The sequence below is a fragment of the Moschus berezovskii genome, chromosome 16, assembly GCF_049115385.1.
Source record: "Moschus berezovskii isolate FMDL1 chromosome 16, NW_MosBer_1.0, whole genome shotgun sequence".
Classification (NCBI taxonomy): Eukaryota; Metazoa; Chordata; class Mammalia; order Artiodactyla; family Moschidae; genus Moschus; species Moschus berezovskii.
The window spans coordinates 60,082,887-60,098,539 of record NC_142475.1 but is presented as its reverse complement, the minus strand read 5'-3'; the positions used below and the strand labels follow the sequence as shown (position 1 = coordinate 60,098,539).

General features: G+C 37.8%; 1 protein-coding gene across 2 annotated transcripts in view; it reads left to right on the top strand.

The window, feature by feature from the left end:
- The window catches only part of EFR3A (EFR3 homolog A), an 82,391-nt gene that overhangs the window by 19,138 nt on the left and 47,600 nt on the right, over window positions 1–15,653 (top strand). Inside the window, exons 2-4 of one of the 2 annotated variants that reach the window (XM_055431580.2) lie at window positions 9,874–9,950; window positions 12,297–12,424; window positions 13,669–13,819. In XM_055431580.2, the coding sequence (XP_055287555.2) occupies window positions 9,874–9,950; window positions 12,297–12,424; window positions 13,669–13,819 (356 nt within the window). Of the gene's footprint in view, window positions 1–9,873; window positions 10,021–12,296; window positions 12,425–13,668; window positions 13,820–15,653 lie in introns of those variants that run through there. The other variant, XM_055431581.2, reaches the window with a different exon arrangement.

The following is a 15,653-nucleotide window of genomic DNA, read 5'->3' as shown; positions in this document are numbered from 1 at the left end:
CCAGTACTATTGCCTAGAAAATCTCATGGATGGAGGAGCCTGGTAGGCTGCAGTCCGTGGGGTCACTAAGGGTCGGACACGACTGAGCGACTTCACTTTCACTTTTCACTTTCCACTTTCACACATTGGAGAAGGAAATGGCAACCCACTCCAGTGTTCTTGCCTGGAGAATCCCAGGGACGGGGGAGCCTGGTGGGCTTCCGTCTATGGGGTCACACAGAGTCGGACACGACTGAAGTGACTTAGCAGCAGCAAGATACTTATTGGAGAAGGGAATGACAACCCACTCCAGTACTCTTGCCTGGAAAATCCCATGGGTGGAGGAGCCTGGTAGGCTGTAGTCCATGGGGTCGCGAAGAGTCGGACACGACTGAGCGACTTCACTTTCACTTTTCACTTTCATGCATTGGAGAAGGAAATGGCAGCCCACTCCAGTGTTCTTGCCTGGAGAATCCCAGAGACGGTGGAGCCTGGTGGGCTACCATCTATGGGGTCGCACAGAGTCAGACACGACTGAAGTGACTTAGCAGCAGCAGCAGCAAGATACTTATTAGCTCTTATAGACTGATGATATGCTACACTCCACTTCTGATCACTGATATGTGATGAAAAGCATCCAGAGAATTATATAGAAAGGATTTGCTTTCAAAGGATATTAAATATGAAAGCAGCAAATGATACAAATTTATACAAATACAGTGTTACAACTAGAATTTTTGAATTGTATCTTTCTTTGGAAAACACACATCTTGTATTTCTGGCACTTAATATGTAGTAGAGGCTTTATAAACCTCTTTTGATGACTAGACATGAAACAGTTACAGTGTGTTTTGAATGTCTTGGAAGACTTCCTTAGATGTGAAACTTCTGTTAAATTGTATCTATTACTAGAATAAAACCAGTGCTCAATTACTGATTTTTTTTTAGAAGAAATCATGTTTTTATCCTGTTTTCAACACCACATGCCAAAGGAAGTGTGGGGTTTTCTTCAGTAGCTTTATTTCTTTCAATCTTTAGTAGAACTTTGATTTTGCAATTATTTCACCGTAATCAATTATTTTTATCCTTCATTATTTACTAAATATTGTAGAACATAGTCTAGTTATGTATTTCAGATAGAAGACTTGTATCTTACTAAAAACTAATTGAGATAGATGTATTACTAGGTCCTTTTAAGGGATATTTCATATTAGCCATCATTTTATTTTTAATAAGAACCTATAATCATTGTAAACTATGTGATTAGTCTCTATTTTTTCCCACATCAAGTGTAGAGCCTGTAGAAAAGTATTTTTCACTCTGGATATTCTGAAACTGCCACTGCTTTAATTTATTTTTGGTTAAAATATTTAATACGTCTTGAAATTTTAATTTATATTACTGTAAAATATGAAATTTTTCACTTTCATGTGTTTTTTTTTAAATGCTCTTAATTTCTTTTTCTGCTCTTTCCTTGTTCTTAGAGTATTTCCTTTTTCCTGTGTTTGGAGTTCTTATTTCTTTTATCTGTGTAAGTTGGCACTTTCACAGAAGGCGTGCAGTTTGGAAACCTCTCCTTTGTTTTCTCTGCCACTGTTCCTTTTATAGTTCTCTTCCTGTCTCTTTAAATGTCTTCCCTTTCACTTCCCTCGCTGCTGCTGCTGCTAAGTCACTTCAGTCGTGTCCAACTCTGTGCGACCCCATAGACGGCAGCCCACCAGGCTCCCCCGTCCCTGGGATTCTCCAGGCAAGAACACTGGAGTGGGTTGCCATTTCCTTCTCCAGTGTGTGAAAGTGAAGTCACTCAGTCAGCTAGTCACTCCTTAAATGCCTGCTTTCCCCAGAATTCTCTTAATTCCATCCTGTGTTTCTTTGTTGACTTCAGCTAGTTAAACTAGTTTGCTTTTGCTATCGTTTATATGCTTTTGGTTCTTAAATTTTTATTTCTAACTAAATCATTTGCCTACTACAAGATGTCTCACTTTTAGGTTTGTAACCTCAAATGTAACATGTGCAGAGTAAAATTTATTCTCTTTCTGATATCCTCCTCCCACCCCCAGATTTATCTTCCTCTGTTCCTTATTGGACACCACCGTCCAGTCACTTGTTCAGACTATCCTGTCTGTTACTTTTGACTCATCTCTCTTTGTGCCTTCTACTTTGAGTTGATTTCCACGTCAGCTTCCTACAGGTTTGTCTAACCATTTCTCTTATGCTGCAGAACTTTATGATTTGTTTGGAAATTAAAACTCTTGTTCTTGACATGTGTCTCTCCCCATCTGGAATGATCCTCCCTTTTTTGCTGAATTCCTAATTTAAGCTTAGTTTAGTCATTACTTTTTGCAGGACGGTTAGGGTCACACTCCTGTTCTCCGATAGCAGTCTCTTCTGTCTTGGCTGTTACCCCATCGAGTTACAATTATCTTTGTATATGACTATCTTGTCCTGTCAGACTGTGAGCTACTGAAAGTAGTACTGACATTATCACAGAGGACATTTAGTCGGTATTTTGTCTGTTAAACAAAAGGAAGATCACCTGCTATTTCAGTTTCAGTTCTGCCTCATCTAATTTCTTACCTCCGGAGACCAGGACACTGCAGTGCTGTGTGTTCCCATCCAGGACCACCCGGGCTCATTGAAAGAGAAGGTCTGTGGCACGCAGAGTCCAGTCGTGCAGTCTGGTCTTAGAAGTAGACGTGAACTCTGTGTTGTGTCCTAATGGTGGTGGAGACAGAGGTGTCAGTACTTTGCTTTCCTGTCTGCAGCTCTGGTTTCTGTGTCACTCAGTGGATCCTTTCTTATTTGCTTTGCCAACTAAGCCAATGTAAGATGAAATGAATAGAGCATTATATTTCCTTATTTTAATTTTTGTTTCTTTTTTTCCCCTGTATGTTGATTCCAAAAGGTTTTCAAATGCAGTCTTAACAGAATTACATTTTCTAAAAACCATGCCTATTGTATATTTTATTGCTTAGGTTAAGTCTGCTGTAATAATTTTTTTCAGTTAAGTGTGATAGAATACAGTAAAATCTAGGTATAAATCTGTAAATTGACTATTTGTAAGTAAACAGTACCTTTTTTGTTTTTCTTTAAAATTGTGATAGTGGGGAAAAATGTGTTAAGTATAGACTGATCAATCACGAGTTGACTCAGAACAAGAAAAGCTGTTTTCTTTTCCTACAGACAGTGTTTCAGAATAGTTTTGTAACGTATAGACTTTTGTCTACGTTATGCCTTTTGCATAGGCAAGTATTGCAATGCAGTGGAAAGACCATCTTTTAAAAAAGAATTGGAGCTTTAATTCCATTTAATGCCTTTGTTGTCCTCTTTTCCGTAAAGTTTTTGTGCCTGGGAATAAAAAACAAATAGTGAAATTGAGAATGAGAAGAAAGATGGTATAGAATTACTTACGGAAAGAGTCATGTAATAAAATACTCCTCTAATGGATTAGAATCATTTTAAAAGGAACACTTTCCTGAAGATAAGACTATTTTGTTCCCATTTTTCTTTGACTCCTGTCTAATTATTCAGCAGACCTTTTCGATGCTTCCTTTGTGCCACCTCCTACGTTCCTTCCTTTCTAAGCTCTGGGTCATTAGAACACGCATTTGGGGTTTTCCGTGTGCCATCCTCCGTAGTGAAACTTGCACTGTTCCATCTGCCTGTAATTGTCCTCCACTGTCTCCAGTTTCCTTATAGTTCTACTCGTTCTTCAGGGGGAGCCCTCAGCTCAGCTCCCATGTCCTTCATAAAACCTTCTTTCACGTGAGCTAGGAGTGCTTTCTCTCTTCTCTCAACTTCTGTGGCCCTGTAGCCATGTGGTCTATTTGACATTAGATAGCTCTTGTCCTCCAGTGTTGTCCAAATCTTGTTTTCAATTTCAATTTTTATTTATTTTCTAATTGGAGGGAAATCGCTTTACAATATTGTGCTGGTTTATGCTGTACAGCAACATGAATCAGTCATAATTATATACGGGACCCCTCTCTCTTGAGCCTCTCTCTAAATTTTAATTTTTAAACCTTTGTCTTTTCAAGGAGTTACCTTTTTGACTCTCTGTAGTTCTTACCACAGTGCCATGTACTCAGGTTGAAGTGCAGGAGTATCACCCATATTACAGGCTTTATAAGTAGTGTATGTGTGGGTGAATGGTGTGTGTAAATTTACGTGTTAAGTGTTAGTTACTTGGGAGGGATGTGTGAGTGTGACTGTAATATTACTAAGTCTTTTAATGGTATGAAGTAAGTGTCTTGTTCTGACACTAACTGAATGAATAGCTTTTAATTTCAACCTTGAAGAGAATATATGTGATGCAAAGTCTTTTCAAGGGTTTTGATACCACAGAGCTTAGAGGACTCGAAGTAATGAATTTTTAAAATCTTCTAATAGGAAAACATGCTCTCTCTTTTCAACTTGATTACTGATAGCTTCTGCCAGGTCTAAAAATAAAACATGAATTGTTTAAAGTGATTCAGTTGATGTTGTCAGCTATTCATTGGAGAAATTATATGGTTCTGGCATTTATTTAATATTTTGTGGTGGACAGTTTTCTTATCATTTTGGTTTGTGTAGTACATATCAGCAGATAGTAAATTTGTTTTATCAGTGAACCTTGGGTCCACATTCATTAAGTGAAGGAGCGTTTTTTGTGAATGTCTGTTATATTCCAGACATGCAACAATGAACAAAATATATGGACTTCATATTGATGTGACACATTCTGGTGCGAAAGACAAATCTGTGTGTAAATAAGTACAATAATTTGTTTTAGGTGCAATGATCGAAATACCATAAGGACCAGAATCCAGTAATCATAGCTATTCCCATTTAAAAATATGAGATTTAGTAAGTCCTAAATATACCAACAAATTCCTAATGTATTACACTTAAGAATTATAAACTGAGATAATTGCTGTGTAGAAGGTATAGATACTATGATTTTTTTCCTTTAACAGATCGCGAGACAAACCTAATACAGTTGGTTTCCATTGGAAGATCTAAGCATTCTTCAGCTTCAGTGACAGTGATAGTAACTTACTGTTTTTGTTTTAGAGGATAGCTGTATCCCAGGTATCCAGTGCTATGGAGATATTTAATAATAAACACTAATTGTTTTAATTACTAGTAATTTGGTAATGGAGACATTAATATTTCCAGTTAGATTTAAATTATCATCGGATAGTATAGTTAGTTGAAAGTATAGCTTATTTTAAAAGGGGCCTTAATTATCCAAGCCCCCACACTTACAGAGCTGCATTAGGAAAGCGAATGTCATTACAGAACAGTGGTATTCAGTGGAATGCTGGCCTGTGAAGCAGAATTCTCCCAGCACCTCAGAGTACCCATGCACCTGGTCCATGCTTCTGTCAGCTCAGCTGTGAGGCCTTCTATGCAGTTGCTGAATGCCTGTTGGCTCAGAATGGGTTAGAAATTATTCGTAACACCTCACCATCAGAGAAGGAGGATTCTAGAGGCCAATATATCTCACATCTGTCTGCGGGGAGAACTTGGTGACACTGGTAAATTCACATGTCTTGGGTGTCTCTAAAGAAGAAATGGTTAATTTAGGAGTATGCAAAATTTACTAACATAAATGTGTGTGTGTAGTGTTTTTAAAGTGACTTCTACATTCCAGGCATTTTTTTTTTTTTTTTAGTACTCCTAACCCTGCGAGATTGGTAGATGGATTTTTCTGTTTCCTGACTAAGGCTCAGAGAGCATTATTGAACAGATTGCCCCATGAGCCTGTCTGCACACCACTATAAGACACAGCTTGGCACCCTTCTTGGTCGTAACTTTTCCTTCCAGCTATGCCCCAGTTCAGTTTTTCCATAGTTCAGTTACCCACTTGAGATTTCCTATTTCTCCTACTGTATCGTAAGTCGAGTTCTGAATTCCGTATGCTACAGGAGGAGAATAGTGAATTACCTTCTCCTTTATGTGTTAGGATTAAATTTAAAGGAAGTTATTGCTTAGACCTGCCAGTTGCTTGAGCCTTTCTATGCTACTCTTAGCCCCCGTTTTCCTTTGGAAAAGAGAAAGTTGGGAAGAGGTCGAGAAGTAAGTAGTTTGTTGGAAGGGATGGGAAGCTAAGATGAGGAAGAATTAAAAGCTTTAAGGAAAAAATAGAAAATAGGTTTATTTTCTTATTCAAACTGTTTAAAAATCTGTCTTTAGTAAACTAACAATGCAGTAGTTTAATCATATCTATTTAAGCTATTTGGCCTTGCTAGCAGAATTCGATACGGATATTATCAAGTACTTGATAGCTTTATGTTTGATGTCAACAAGTAGATACGTTACAGTATACTAGTATCCTCTGCTAATTTAATTACAAGTAAAGTGAACTAGGCACTTCCTGAACAGGAGGTAAAAGGATCTAAGAGCTGGAAGAGCGACTAGAAACTCGTCTCTTACAACATGAAGGACTATGTTCAGGTACCTGCAGCTGAACTCGAAAAGCCTTATGAATTGACTTCAACAGGGGCGTCCCCCACACTTCTGTGCCTGAGTAGGTCCAGTGCTTTCATTTTATTTGTTCTTGTGATGTTGATAAACACAGTATTCTCTTATTTAAAATAGCCGATAGAGTTCTCTCTTTTGTGATTACAATTACCACTCACTTTCACCTCATATTACCTTCAGTGTTATCATTTTATAGAAACCTGAGTAAATTGAAGCTTTTAAACATCGTTTCAGCTATCTCTTGATTGGTCAGTTTTCATGTTCAGTAAGAGGTCAAGAAGTTGTTTTTGTTTGGACTTCCTGGAGAAACGTACTGTGACCGTGTGTTTCCCTCTATGGCTGGGCACTCCTCGTCTCTCAGACTTGTTCCTGCAGTCATGTCCATTGGGCATGGTTTGTGGAGAGCTAAAATGTTTAAAGGAGTTTAGAAAGTGTCCAGTCCTTGAGTTTTGTGGTTCTTGTTTAGTTGCTCAGTCGTGTCTGACTCTTTGTGACCCCATGGACTGCAGTTTAGTGTGGCAGTTACCCTTTAAAGTCATCATGTCTGGTTGGAATCTCTGCTCCTCTGTATGTACCAGCTGTTCGATATGGGATATGGGACAAATGAGCCTCCCTTAGCTCCTTTGCTGCTTTGTCAAAGTTGCTGCTAACCCTCTCAGAGAGTTGCTGTAGGAGTGCATGAATAATGCTGTCAGGTACTTAGCATAGTGCTGCACACATCATGTTCAGAAGCAGTCATCCCCTTGGACGCGGGTCTTGTTATTGAAAGCCGTTGGCACAGGGAGAATTTGTTGGCTGTTTAGATGATTGATTCTCAGCAGAGGTTTTCACACTGTTGGAAAGACTGTCTCAAGGGCCCTCACACACCTCAGTTACCCTGATTGTAGTTCTTATCTTATTTGGTTTTGTTTAGTCACTCAGTCTGTCTGACTCCTTTGCAGCCTCATGGGCTATAACTTGCCAAGTTCCTCTGTCCTCCACTTATATATTAGCATTAGTAATAATAACTACCAATCTGTTGGATGCTTAACAAATGTTACACCCTTAATAAGAACTTTACATATTATTTTATTTCATTTTCCCAATAAATATGAAGAAGGTGTTACTATGCTGATGAGGAAACATAGGTAAGATAAGAGAAAATAATGTATGTGCCTGCCTAACTGGACAGTAAACGATGTTGGGTTCACCTCAGACCTGTCTGACTCCAGAGCCTCTGCCTTTACCCCGTACTGGGCATTGTGTCATTTTTCTCATCTGTCTCATCCAAGAGACCCTATGCTTCTTCAAAGAGAGAATTGGATATTACGTGTATTCCAAAGTCCCCATTTTTTGTAAGCTTTTTTAAAACTAAAAAGAGTGTATAATATCAGAAAATGCCAATGTAAATGAGACTTAATACCTTATTAAGAATTCTTAGCCTATTGAAAATTACATAATTTATCATTCTAACAGGAAACTTGAAGCTTGGGGAGTTGTTTTTCAGTTCCATTGCCAGTCTCTTTGCCGTAATAGCAATTTGAATTTTCTATATTTGGCCTTGCATTAGTGTAGCAAAGTATTCCTCCTAATCTTCTTATCAGGCTATAAGCTTCTTTCATCATTGCAATACCCAGCTCAGTGGCCTGTGTAAGTTAATCACTTGATACATATTTGATTTTAATTTATTTCTGTGTATTAATATTCATCTGAAGTATTTTTATATTAGGTATATTTGACACAGGAATATGACTTTCGCTTACTTTGCTTTTACCCTTGCTTTTCTTTCTAATAATCAGGCCTGTGTTTTGCCTTTGGACTTTAAAAATAGTTCAGATATTTTGAAGTTAGTCTGAAAAAAAAAAAATCCCCTGATGGACTCTGGAATTTTTTTCTCCTTTTAAAGTAGAAAGCATCCTGAACAGTAGACAGCATTTTATATTATCTACATGTGGGCCTAAATATATGCTGTTGAATTATTTACTATTTTTTATGACAGTTTATAAACTCAAGGGCAGAGACCTTGACTCTTACACTTTCTTGTGTCTGTGGCATCTGATGTGGTGCTTGGGGAGTAGTATGTGCAAATGAAACATCTGCATGTTGATTGATTTGACTGCTGGTATCAGTGGTTTCGTGGAAAGAGCGTGAGGTTTCAGAGTTAGGCGTTGGATTCTCACCTTGCCATTGCTGCTGAGTAAATTACTTGGTCGGTTCTTCTACAGTTTCTTGTAAAGTGGTAGTGATAACTATCTCACTAATTTGCTGGAAATGTTAAATAATGTATGTGCATTACTTTATAATCACCAAAATTGCTGTACATGTCTTAATTCTGTCTTGTTTTTATCAGCATAATGACTCCATTCTACTGCAAATCTGGACTCAGTCTTACATGTTTTGTCGTGTTAGGCACTCACTTGACATGATACTGCTGCCTGCATGAGTTATGTATGCTTCATGAGCAAAGTGAGATCTGGAGAAGTTGTCTGTTGAATAACATAACTCGATGAGATGGTAGAAGTCTGCTTAGGTCTGGGTTCCCTTAACTTCTAGCTTGTGTTCTCTCATGCCATAATTTGGTTTCTAAATACATACACATGCACACTTAGCCACAGACACACATACCCCAGTTTCATAAATCATGGGAATGGTTGTATAGTGGCTCAAAACCAACATTCCTGTTAAGTTATTAGTTTGTAGGACACGAAAACGGATCCCTCCTCCTCCTCACAGAGTTCTTTCCAGTGAGATGATGTACTTTCCCTCAAGGTCATGGGGCCCCTTAAGTGAAAGAATTGGAGTGAACCTAGGTCTTTTTCCTAGATGCCAGCAATGGAAAATGTACTGAGCAGTCTTTGAACAGTTTTTGAAATTCCTGGACTTTCCCTTGAGGTTGATTCTCTCTCTGTTGTGGCTTCTTTATATAATTCATCGTGTAGATAAAGGTGTTAACTATTTTCACCAGCTACACTTCCTGGTGTAGCGAACTACCATTTTGAGACCATTGTAGATGGAACTGAGTGGATTGGGCCTGGCAGGAAAAGTGGGGTTTGGGAGAAGGTAAGTAGGGGATGTTGCAGAGAGTAGTAGAAGATGAGATCAGAAAGGAAGTGAGGTGGGGGTACCAATTACGTATATACTTTATAAGGTGAATTTGGTAGTCATGCATGCATGTACACACACACACGCTCCAGAACAGTTCAGTTCAAAACTCTGGAATAATTCATCACAATGTTCATTTTGACCTGGTGTCTTTGGGAAGGGGAGGAGAAATTTGACTTTTTCATTTCTTACTTAATAATTGAATTTGCATGCCCATTTCTGGTTCTGGCTGTTTGAACTTTTCCCCTTTATTTTCAATAACCCATAAATACTCAGAACTTGAACTTTTAGATCAGTTTACAGTATGATTAATTGCCATACTTTGTGATTTTATTCTTTTTTGAACAGGAGTGTGTTGCTGCTGTTCTGCTCTGCGTCCTCGCTACAAACGCCTGGTGGACAACATTTTCCCGGAAGATCCAAAAGTAATTTGATCTACATCTCCTGATCCTTCTCTTTGCTGACCCATCCTTCCCCCCTGCTGATCTCCCTAAGGTTTCCCTAATTTCATTTCTCTACTTTTACTCCCAAATCTCATCATGTACACTACTATTTTTATACTTCTCTTTTTTTTAACCTTTAAATGATCCGTGCTTGCTTGCCTGGTTTTCAGATTTTTTTCTTAGATTAGGCATATATTCAGAATGATGGACAGGTGATGTTCTTAGTGTGTGTAGTTCCTAAATTTATGAACTAGTCTCAGATTATTTACAGAATGCCAAGAACACAGCTGTGAATACAGACATGGCCTTCTGCTCTCACCAAGCTCATAGACAAGTAAATTGGCAACTGCAATACTATGTGAAAGAATGCTGTGATAGAGAAGTGAAGTACAGGGAGTAGGTGGGAATGATAGCTGATTTGGACTTGGAAGAAGGAATGCCTGAAGGAGGGAAATCCAGGCTAAGATCCAAAGAATAAATAGGGTTGGCCACACAGTTTTCAGAAGAGAATTGAGAAGTAAAGGGAGAATATTCCAGGCAGAGTTTGTTCTCTTTTTACTTAAGTGCTTTTTAATTTTTTATAAAAATTACTTTTTTATGAAAGACTACAGGATTCAGAGCAGCTGCGTTTGATTGATTTTATTTGACACTGTCTTAGCTTTTCTAGAGAATTTCCCTGGTGGCTCAGACAGTAAAGCATCTGCCTACATTATGGGAGACCTGGGTTTGAGACCTGGGTTTAATCCCTGGGTTGGGAAGATCTCCTGGAGAAGGAAATGACAACCCACTCCAGTATTCTTGCCTGGACAATCCCATAGACGGAGGAGCCTGGTAGGCTACAGTCCATGGGGTCGCAAAGAGTCGGATACAACTGAGTGACTTCACTTTCACTAACTTTTCTAAGACTCCTTTAGTTTAGTGTTAAATAGATAGGAACAAAAAAAAGTTACATGGTTTTGAGTTCCAGAGGTTGCTTTAAAAGGTAGCCAACTGTGAAAACTTTTTGGTTATCTTAACATTAATTTATGAGCTATATCTTATTTTCAATCAAATCTGATTTAAGGAACTGTATAAAGGCTAATCTGTTTAACTGAGGCTAATCAGTTAAATATATTGGCTGCCAAATATCCTGGATAATTCATAGCATATAAGTAACTCTAAGATACGGTACCTGTCTTAACTTTCCATCCATTGATATAAAGTGAAAGCATACTAAATATTAAATCACAGTGCATAAATTAGAAAGTAAAATGTTAAGTAAAACAGGGGTAAAGTTTCTGCCTTTAAATCAGGAAGGTATCACTCACTCTGAGTTGGCAATCTCTGCGAAGATTCACAGAAGAAATGAACTTGGAAGGATATACACCATCTGGAGAAGCAGAGATTAGTTTCTTTGTACCTAAGAGAAAAGGCATGATAAAGTAAGAGATAAGATTTGGGACCAGGACCTTCAAGTGGAGGTTCTTATAACCAGTAGTATAAGGAGAGATAATAGTGCAGAATTCCTGATTGGAAATTTCAGAAGTATCATTTAATAGACTGTATATTCAGATCATTTCTTTAAGGAATCTGAAACATGCAGCTAATGAAGATAAGGTGGAGGCAAGATTATGGAGGAATGTGACTAACAGATAAGAAATCTACTTATCTTACTGGCAGCCAGGGAGCTTTGAACACTTTTGATATGGCACTGGTGACAGGTCAGTTGGAGAATGGTTGGTTACACAAAGAATCTTTATTTGTACCAAACATTTAGAAAAAATCTACTTGAAGAGCAATCTGTAAAATAAGATGTAAGAAAAAGGAAAGATTTACATGAATCTTGCATACATATGGCAACCATAAACCCAGGTGACATTTCTTATATTTAACTTATTAAACAAAAAAATCTCCTGTGTCCAAAATGGACCCAACAGTAGGTGCCCAGAGTGCAGATATCCACCTGTCATAGTCCCTGCCTTCAAAGAGTGCTCTGATGAGGAGAGCAAATAACTGAACCTCTTCTGATAATTACTACAATATATTGTATAATTGAGCTGTCTTTTTGTTTTTAATATATAAAGGAAGGTGTTAGAATAATCCATTGCTAGTAAAGGTGTATGCTTTCCTAAATAGGGCAGTGCTTTAACTTTTTGAAAGCTCTATGTATCCAGAATGGTGATTAGCACTAAAGAGACTGTATCCAGGCAGGCTCGGGATAAATAGGGATTAATTTTCAATCCATAGAGGGGGAATGAGAAGCAAGCAGCACTTAGAAATACAAACACTAAGCATGGAAATACAGGCACAAGTAGAACCTATTTCACTCGTCGTTGTTTTTATTTTTAGGATGGCCTTGTTAAAGCTGATATGGAGAAATTGACATTTTATGCTGTATCTGCTCCAGAGAAACTGGATCGAATTGGTTCTTACCTGGCAGAAAGGTTGAGCAGGGATGTTGTCAGACATCGTACTGGGTAAGGAAACTAATGTAGTATCTTTGGAAAATTCTTGCTAGGATAAATCATCCTATAAATTATTTTGCCATCGAGGCAGGCAAAGATAATAGATGGAGAATAAAGCATTGTAATATCATACGAGGATATGTATTATACCAAATAGATGCTGTAGCTTTTATTACTTTCCTCGTAGTCAGGTTTAAGAATAAACTCATGTTAGTGTTAACAGAGTTGTTTGTTTAAGCATCCACTGATTTTTAAACTTCCCTAATGGGAATAGTAGAAATTGATTCCCTTAAAGATCTGTCAGTGTAGTACTATAATTTAAAAATCAGTCTCAAAATTGAAAACTATCAGAAATTTTGTTAGCAAACTAATTTTTAGCACAGCTCCAGTTTTGCCTGTCAAAGGAGCACTAAAAGAGAGCTATGTTTAGGCTTAGATATTATAATAGGTTGAGAATATATAAATTCTGAGCAAGCGTGCTGATGTGAACTGTGCTAGCTATACATCGACCTATAAATAAAGGACTACCATCTTAATCCATTCTCTGTGCTTGAACAGTAATTACTTTGCAATTTGGTATGTGAATACTTTTCCATGTTATCATTTTGTGATCCTAGTTTCTTAGTATATTCCATTTTCCAAATGATATACTGGCTTTCTCTGCTTTCACACTGTTACCATTTAGAACATTTGCTACAAATGTGAGTCTTGATACAGATAGTCCTTATGGTCATTTGTTCAAGTAAAGTTATCTAAATTCTGAGCTTTAACAAGCTTGAAACTCTGATGAATTGGAAGGTGAAATTTATGCCTTTCCTTACGATATTGCTGAGACTTATATACTCATAGTTACAAATGCAGGTAGATTGTGTTAGAAATTTAAGCTCATTTCTTAAAATAACTGTTTTGGGTCAGATGCAAAGAAATGCGGTTAAAAATATGGAAATGGAGAATATTTGTGTTTATAAAACAATTCACAGGAAGTTAACGTGGAAGTAGCTCTGGGAGAGGCTTTGCTGAGGAGAACAGAGTGGAGGGATGCAGTCTGGTCTCTGCGTCCTCCCACCTGAGGGTCATTTTATGACCCGAACATCCTTAGTGTGGTGAGAGGATTAGGCTCTCAGTCAGATGCTGCTAAATTTGCCTTTCTGTGTTCTGTGCAATTAAATAAATTTATTCTAATTACTCCTGTGAGTGCACTGAGGAGAATCTGGAGAGCTAGAGATGCTTCAGTGTTATTTTTCTCTTACGTTTAGATATGTTTTGATTGCTATGGAGGCATTGGACCAACTTCTTATGGCCTGCCATTCTCAAAGCATCAAGCCCTTTGTAGAAAGCTTTCTTCATATGGTAGCAAAACTGCTGGAATCAGGGGAACCAAAGCTTCAAGTTCTTGGAACAAATTCTGTAAGTAAAACAGTTCTGCTTTTAAGAGTAATTAGCATAATTTGGATTAAGTCTTCTTCCACTGTCCTTATCAGGTAAAGGCAGATGCTCTGGTCAGGGTATTTGGGCAACCAGTACAGTTGTAGATGATTAGAACATTTTGTCTCAAGGTTTTATTGTTGTTCTGTGTGAAATCCGGGACATTAAAAAATCGTAAGAAGTGGTAGAAACTCAGTTGGCCATAAATGGGAGGTGTCCGTGTCCCCTCACAACCTCCCCTGCCCCCACTCCTGGCCTTCTAACACTGCTTCTGAACTGTTTCTGCTAACAACATTCATTTTCTTTTATCCGGAATTGTAGTTTATTAAACATGTGTGGGGCTCGGGAAGGCATATCTAATAAAGAAAATAAAATACAGTGATAACCTTTCTCCTCGTCTTTAGTTTCATTGTATCACCTTCAGCCTCAGTCTCAGTTCCAGCTTCATCTCTGAAGAAGCTTTCAGGCATTCAACCAGACTACAGGTTCCCATCCAGATTCTTATCAACAAAAGAGTCATCTGTTACGTGCTATTGCTTGCAGACAGCTGTTTCATTGTTAGGAACTGTGGGTGCTGACTGACATCATGGCTTCTAGGGTTTGACTGCCTTACTCTGAATTATGCCTACAGCACTTTCTAGCTGTGTATCTTGGGCAAGTTATTTAACCGCTCCTTGCCTTAATTTTTCATCTGTGAAGCGAGGAGGTGCTATTATTAAATAGCACCAATCTTATAGGATTGTTGTGTGATATGAGTTAATATAAAGTTCTTACAACAGTGTATGGCACTGTTAGTTATTATTGTTGGTAGTAATATAATATTTTCATTTTTTTAACCAAGGTTATGTAAATAAAATCCTCATTTGAAAACCCTTAATATGATTTCGTCCATTAGTTTCAGAGGGAAAATGTTAGCTATTTCCAAATAAGTTAGGTGGTGTGGCAGGCTCCGTTTCAGTCAGTGTAGTTACTTATGCTTCTCTTCCTTCCTTTACAATTAGGTGAGGAAAGTCTAGGAGAAATTTTTTTTTAATTTATTGAAGTATAATTGATTTACAACATTGTGTTAATTTCTACTGTGTGGCAGAGTGACTCAGTTTTATATATATATATGTATACTTTTTTCATTTTCTTTTCCATTACAGTTTATCACAGGAGATTGAATATAGTTCTCTGTACTGCTGTACAGTAGGACCTTATCATTCATCTATCCTGTATATTTAGGGGAAATGTTTTAATGGCTGTGGGGCAAAGGAGTGTTAGTGTAAATCTCCAGAAATTTCTTTACTTGAAGTCAGCAATGCCATTAGAATTCCTTTAATGACTCATTTGAGAAAAAAGACAAACATCTCCAGTTATCTATTTTTGATTTGAGTGAATTGTATTAAGTGAAATGCTATATTATCTTGACCAACATTATTTATATAGTATTTCCTGGAAGTCTGATTTTAATTTCTTTGGGGTGCTAAGTTGTCAAACATTGAAAATTGAATGTTAAAAACATATTGTCAAACATGACTGATTCAGTACTTCTGTGTTTATTAGTATTTGTATGTTTGTTTTTTTGGCTGTGCTGGGTTTTTGTTGCTGCATGTGGGCTTTCTCTACTGGCCTTAAGTGGGAACTTGTCTAGTTGCTGTGCAGGCTTCTCATTACTGTGGCTTCTCATTGCGGGGCGCAGTCTCAGTAGTTGGGTGCATGAACTTAGTTGCCCTGCTGCATGTGGAATCTTCCCAGACCAGGGATGGCACCCAGGTGTGGTATTTGTGGCCTCTTTCTAGATCATATGAGTCATGTGAAATGATTTAAAACAGAT